This window comes from Lathyrus oleraceus, chromosome 1 (genome assembly GCF_024323335.1).
Source record: "Lathyrus oleraceus cultivar Zhongwan6 chromosome 1, CAAS_Psat_ZW6_1.0, whole genome shotgun sequence".
Lineage (NCBI taxonomy): Eukaryota > Viridiplantae > Streptophyta > Magnoliopsida > Fabales > Fabaceae > Lathyrus > Lathyrus oleraceus.
Genome location: NC_066579.1, coordinates 376,657,874 through 376,665,452, shown reverse-complemented (window position 1 = coordinate 376,665,452; position 7,579 = coordinate 376,657,874). Strand labels below are relative to the sequence as shown.

At 31.1% G+C, this 7,579-nt stretch overlaps 1 protein-coding gene across 1 annotated transcript; it reads left to right on the top strand.

Moving 5' to 3' along the window:
- Positions 1-2,283: 2,283 nt before the first annotated feature.
- Positions 2,284-3,450, top strand: LOC127108051 (zinc finger BED domain-containing protein RICESLEEPER 2-like). The gene has a single exon (XM_051045416.1). The coding sequence runs from the start codon at positions 2,284-2,286 to the stop codon at positions 3,448-3,450; it is 1,167 nt and encodes a 388-aa protein (XP_050901373.1).
- Positions 3,451-7,579: the final 4,129 nt, after the last annotated feature.

Sequence of the window (7,579 nt, the reverse complement as noted above, 5' to 3'; positions counted from 1 at the left end):
ATTGGGGGTACTTTTGTCCTATGAGAATTCACTAGGGAAAAATATTTTCACTTGATTCCATGACTCTGGGAATCCTTTTAAGGATCACCTTTTGAAGACTAGTTCAAACTTATGAGTGGTATATTGGGATTTTTCAGGAAACCAAGCTCCTACGTATCCTTTTTCTCATGTGATATCAGACCTTTGATCCTACATAAAGTAGAATGTTCAGATTACCCAAAATGTGGCCATGTTGTTGCATATCATTTTCATATCATAAATCTGTTGGTGTAAGCCCTAGAGACCAATACTGTTGGTACTTGTATCAAATTATTTATTAATAATAAAAGGTTTTTTCTTTATTATATTTGTTTAATAAAGTCCCTAGAATAGCTAGTTCGTTTAATGTATCGAGTATGACTTAATCATGAGATCACATTAAACATAAGGACAATATTCTTAAAGTATCCGTAGTCAAGCTTTATTGTGAAGTGGGATAACATTAAAGCATGGAGACTGTTATGTTTATAGACTGATGATCACATCTCATTGATCATGGATAAGGAGTTATCAAGTCTTAAACATATGTATGAATATTAAGAGTAATATTTATACTGGATTGACCCACTATGAGATTACTATATAAAATGTTATGCAAAGTGTCATAAGTTATTCTCATGGTGATAATGGTGTATACCACCCTTCGACCTGAAACCACTATGGACCCTAGATGTAGAGTCGAGTGCCTTATTGTTGATCAAACATTGTCTGTAACTAGATGACCATAAAGACAGTTGATGGGTACTCCACGAAGCATGCTAAGGGACATGAGTGACCTAGATGGAATTTGCCCATCCTGCGTAACAGGATAAATGTCTATGGGCCCAATATTGAATTGGACAAGGATGACACGGTCGATGCCTTGTGTTCAATATAGACATAAGGGCAAAAGGGTAATTATACACATAAGTATTGTCACAGAAGGATTTGTCAGATCACATGAGATTTTTGTGTCTTGGGTAACAGTGATGTGTTGCTAGATACCGCTCACTGTTTATTATGTTAAATGCGTGATTTAATATAATTGCCAATGCCGCGAAAACCTACAGGGTCACACACAAAGGACAGATTGATGAGAGATAGATTAACTAAGGAACACCGTAAGGTACGGTGCACTTAAGTGAATTGTGGAACATCGTAAGGTACGATGTACTTAAGGAGAATACGAAATATAGTAAGGTACCACACACTTAAGTGATATTGGCATATTATAAGATATGGACCACATACACTTGAGTGGGCTTTTTAGCTTGCAGCTAGGGCTGGAAATGAACCAAACCAACTCGAAAATAGTTCGAGACTCGATTCGATAATTAATTCGTTGGACTTGGTTCAGGAACCAAATGAGTCGAACTTGAGCTCAAAACTAAGTTCGTAAAATAAATGAGCTGAACTTGAGCTATGTATAGTTCGACTCGTTAGGTTCATGAGTCGACTCGGTTATATATATATATATATATATATATATATATATATATATATATATATATATATATATATATATATATATATATATATATATATAATATTTTTAAATCATATATCTCAATAGTATCATTTAAAAAAATAATGTATAGATTTTAACCTTTTAACTTATCAAATTAAATATTTTAAAAAATACTTGTGACATTTTTTTATACAAAGTAAAATACTTCTAACTCAAAAAAAAAACATAATGCACCGTGACTTTTAATTTTAAAGTGCCATTTTAAACTACTTCTAAATTTGTTTTTTAAACTACCACTTTAAAATAACGTTTTTTAAATATTATACCATTTATAAGATTTTATTTGTATCCTTTTATATTATTTTTGACTTTATTATTATTATTAACTATTTTTAAGATTTTAAATATGTCCATATATTAGTATTGCATTTTCCAAAAGCAAAACCTTTAGTATTCCTTTTTAGATTTTAGGTTTTAGAGAATCAACACCGGCAAATGAAGTTGTAAATGAAGAAAATGTTAAGAGCAGTGACATTGTTATTTAAAAGTCCAAGAGGAAGAAAATTTCTCTAGTTTGGGACCACTTCAAAAAAGTGGAATTAAAGAATGGAAAAAAATGGCAATGTATACAGTGTAAAAAAAATTATTCTGTTGTTGCTAGTGGATCAACCAGTCATTTGATGAGGCATTTAAAACAAACATGTCATGTTTACAAGAAGCTAGTAGCACAACAAAAAAAATTAAACTTTCAGCCAGCAAAAAGCAAGATTGATGAGAAGCTTTCTGGACCACTACTAATGAATTCAGGAGGTAAATATGACCATGAAAGACAACGAGAAGCCACCGCACATTGGATTATGATGCATGAACATGCATTTAGTATTGTTGAGGAAGAAGGTTTTCATTTTATGATAAAGTGTTCTAATATTTCATATGAGAAAATTAGTCAGAAGACATTGAAGAATGATTGTATTGTTGTTTATGAAGCTGAAAGAAAAAAGTTGAAGTCTACTTTAAGGACAGTAAATAAGATTTGTTTGACCACTGATTTATGGAAGTCACAAAATCAGAAGATAGAATACATGGTGTTAACTGGCCATTTCATTGATGCTGACTGGGTTTTGCAGAAACGCATTTTTAGTTTTGTTCATGTTCCTCCTTCTCGGCGTGGTGTTGATATTGCTGATGCTATCTTCAAATGTCTTAAAGATCGAGGTATTGAAAATAAAATTTTTAGTGTGTCAGTGGATAATGCACATTACAACGATAGATGTTTGAAAGAGTTAAAAGTTCTGATTTTAAGGCACCGGAAATTAGTGTTAGATGGAAAGTTATTTCATGTGCGTTGTTGTGCGCATATACTAAATTTGCTTGTTCAAGATGGTATTTGGAAAATAGCAAAAATAGTTGAAGACGTGCGTGAAAGTGTGAAGTTCATCAATCAGTATGAAGCAAGGTTGCAAACATTCTCACAAATAGTTCAACAACTAAAGCTTGGTGGTAAAAAATTAATTCTTGATTGCCCTACTCGTTGGAACTCCACCTATCAAATGTTGTCAGTTGCAATGCAGTTCAAAGAAGTCTTCCCTCGTTTTCAAGATCGAGAACCAAGCTATACAACTCTTCCAGATGATGATGATTGGGAAAAGGTTGAAAAGGTTTCCAAGTTGCTAGAGGTATTTAATGTTGTTACAAATATTATTTCAGGTAGTGAATATCCAACTGCTAACTTATATCTTGCTGAGGTATTTCGAATCAAACTAGTTTTAGATCAAGCTATCCAAGATGAATCTGATTTTATGAAAGAAATGGCAAAAGCGATGAAGGGAAAATTTGACAAATATTGGAGCCAATGTAATCTTGTTATGTCGCTTGCTTCTGTTTTGGACCCTAGGATCAAAATGATGGGTGTTAACATGTGTTTTCCCTTAATTTATCCGGAAGTTGAAGCTAGAAAAATATAGAAAATGTGCGTATCGCGCTTGATGATATGTACAAAGAGCATGATGATATACTTAGTGAGCATAGTGAAGAAGGATCTAGTAGAAGTGGTGTTGATCAAAATGGGCTTATTTTGGAGTCACAAAAATCCTCAGGGTGGTCATTGTTAATGAATTATGTTGAAGAACAACAAGCAATTCCTGCTATAAAATCTGAAATTGAAGAGTATTTGAATGAGCCAACTTACAAATCTAAAGATAACGACCATATGTCATTTTGTGCCTTGGAATGGTGGAAATTGAATTGTGGAAAATATAGAGTGTTGTCCCATATGGCAGCAGATGTTCTTGCCATTCCAATATCTACTGTGGCTTCGGAGTCAACCTTTAGCGCCGGAGGGAGAGTTATCGATTCATTTCGAGCTTCTTTAAGTTCATCTACTGTCGAAGTTTTAATTTGTGGTGGTGATTGGCTTCGAATATTGCATGGAATTAGGAACAAACCTAAGGTAATATGCTCTCTTTTGATTATTAAGTATAATATAAACTTTTAAAAATAACATTGATAATTTTTAAAACTAAATTCTTCTTTTTATTAATAGGTGGAGCAAGTGCAAACAGAAATTACATTACTCCCTTGATGATAAATAGAGAGCTATCAATGCAGGTGAGTGAGATTGTTGTATAATTAACTGTGTATTTAGTCTTTATTACTTGTTAGTTGTTAGCATCTCATACAATTAATAGGGTGTTTAAACCATACCAGTGTTGTAACATAAATCTAGAAATTTCATGAATTTAAAAAGAATTAATCATTTAAAGTACTGCTATTTGTTATATATGAGGAACTAGTATTATGTTAATTGTGATATATTTAAAAGGTAGCTGCAATGTATATTAATTTGTGAGCTTTAATATGGTGTTCAAACCATACCAATGTTGTAACATAAATCTAGAAATTTCATGAATTTAAAAAGAATTGATTTAAGGTACTGCTATTTGTGATATATGAAATACTGATATTTGTGATATATTTTAAAGGTACTGCTATTTGTGATATATTTAAAATGAATTTATTTATAGAAGTAATTGATTTAGCATAGCATACCATGATCATGTTGTGTTGGTATTCTGATATATGAATTTAATTGGCTTAAAAATTATCCTCTTCCATCTTGCAGGTTATCCTTTCCTTACTAGCTATGACAGTAAATCAGTTGACAGTTGGTGTAATGAAGATTGAAGTTGAATAATCATTTTGTGATGGGAATGTATCAATTTCTAATAGTTTTTGTTGTACTATTTTATTATATTTGTAATAGTTTTTGAGACAAACTTAAACTCAAAAAGAATAGTTTTTGAATTAGACTTTTAAATTTATCTCTTGAAAGCTTTATTTTGTTTTAATATTTTCCCTTTAAAAAGAATAATTTAAAATGTCAAATATAATAAAAAATTTAAACTTTAAAAAATGACTTTTTAGTCCGTGAAGTAAACAAACTGAACCTAACGAACTGAATCTAACGGGTTGAACCGAGTTGTTCAAGAACTTAAAACGATTCGAGTTCGAGATTAAAAAAAGTTCGTGTCGAACTCGAGTCGAGTTTCGAGCTAAACTAATTCTTATCGAGTCGAGTCGAGCTGACGACGGGTTCGACTCGACTCGACTAATTTCCAGCCCTATTTGTAACCAAATGGGTTTTGGCCCAAACCCCTGAGATCACTGATCATACAAATATGTTTACATGTGAATTATGTCATTTTGGAATTTGGAATAAATTGCTATGATCATTGTGATTGTAAACCCAATTTTTAATTTTATCACATTTTGCTAACTGTGTTTAAAATGTTTGTGAGATAATATTATATTCTTTACACTATCTTGGTTTTACTTGTTGTTATTGTAAATTATAATGGATTAAATTAATTAATATATAATAATAATAATAATAATTATAATAATAATAATAATAATGTATTTCATGCCAGTGAAGCTGATGCGATTGTTAGTCCAAAAATTGTTTTGGATTTAAGTTATTACTGTATACTATTGTTAAGCATGGTTACCTATGGTGTTGTATTAAATAATAATAATAATAATAATAATAATAATAATAATAATAATAATAATAGTAATAATAATAATAATAATTTTAATTTAATTAATTATAATATTTTAGAATTTAGTTAAAAATATTTAATTATTTAAAGTTTCATAGAGTTATCACTCGTAAGTTAGTGATGGAACACTTTTGAGCACTTTAGAGTATTTTTGGATACTCTAGAGTTATTTTTGAGATATAAGGGTTATTACAGAGTTGTTTAGAGTTCCTTTGATAACTCTGTTGAATTAATGTAAAAGTGATAATTATTTTGAGAAATCATATAATTATTGAATTTAATTATATAAATAATTTTTGGGTTGGTTCAAGAGTGGAACCTGTATTTTGGAGTGTTATGGCGTGATTATGCATAATTATTTTGATGTGTGTATGATGTTTGAGTTATGTTTATGAGTTTTCATGTTCATGCATCATACTTGTATGGAGATTAGATAGGATTTCGGTCCAGTGACGTAGGACCTCGGAAATTAGGAACATACATCATATAATACCAATTTGCGCTTGTCAATGGGTATTGTAATTGAATGAGATTGAATCCGCTAGGGAATCAAAATTATAAGAATCGATGATAAGTCGGAAATCGATACAATAAATTAGCTTATTTATCAATTTTGATTTTACCTTTAACAATCATCGATTTAAGTTTTGAACCTTAAAAACCCCCTTATTTTCATTTGTTTGATTATAACATTCAAGAGTCATTGTGTTACGATATTCGAGTGTCGCTTCCGTTTTACTACACTTTTAAACTCGTTTTTGACCCGTGTGCGACAGCAGATCAAATTGGCGTCGTTGCCGGGGACTCTTGTAGATTTTAACCATTATTATAGTCTAACCATTATCATAGTCATAGGTGTTCTGTTTTAACATTTTTTTTGCCCTAACTTTCTTGCGTTTTGGTATTTAGGCATTTTAGGATAAAAAAAAATCTGTTTTTTTAAGAAAATCGTCTCAGATTATTCTGATTCTTTTCCGCTTCACTAGGAAAAAATCAATAATCAAAAGCCTCTGTTTATGGAATAAATAATGGGAGCCGACCTAAAAAATCGAAATTCCTTATTTTTCTATTTTTTATGATTTTATTTCTGTTTTGATAGTTTCAGAAAATTCCGCAAAAATTCTCAAAATTCTTAATTGACGTTATTAGATTAATTTTTGTGTTTTTGTATTTTTTGTATTTTATTTTAATCATTTTTTCGTATTTCAATTGTTTTTACTTAATAGGGAAATTGCCGGTATTTTCTTATTTGTTGCTGCATTGCTGAATTAGTTGTGTTTTCTCATTGTTTGTTAATTTTTTTTCTTTTTTATTGAGTTTAACATGGCTGACCAAAGAACTCTGAGAGAACTTGTTGCTCCTGATGTTGATTATAATGATTTGTGTATTGAATATCATGTTGCTGTCAAATCCTTGATTGGGAACATGTCACTTAACTCCCAACAGTTCACAACAAGGGATAATTTTATGGTCCAATCAAAAGGTGTGAATGAGATTCAGGTTTCTTCTTCCAACAAAGCTCTAGAAACCAGAATTGATGAACTTACATCTTTAGTGAAACAATTGATGCTACCCATTCCACCATCACCACCATATAACCCTCCACAGGTAACCACCTATTCACCTTCTGAATTTTCACTAGAGGAACTTGTTAAGCAAATGGTTGTAAACACTCTCCAATTTCAGCAGCGAACAGACTATAGTATTCAGACTTTAAAAACACAAATTGGACAACTTTCCACTTCAATGAATGACATGCAACAAGCTCAAGGATCAAACCAACTACATGCTCAAACAGTAGTTAATCCAAAAGCCTCTAATGTGAGTGTAATTTCCTTGAGATCCGAAAAAGTTACAAAACCAGCCCCCAAAAAAAATAAAAAAATTGTTAGTGTAACACCTGAAAATAAACCTTAACTCTCTATTGTTGTTGAGGTTGGAAAAAAGTATGTATCACTAATCCCTTTCCCACAAGGAGTACTGAAAAATAAGAAGATTGACGAGGAAGAGCATTCTGTTTTTCAGATAGAGT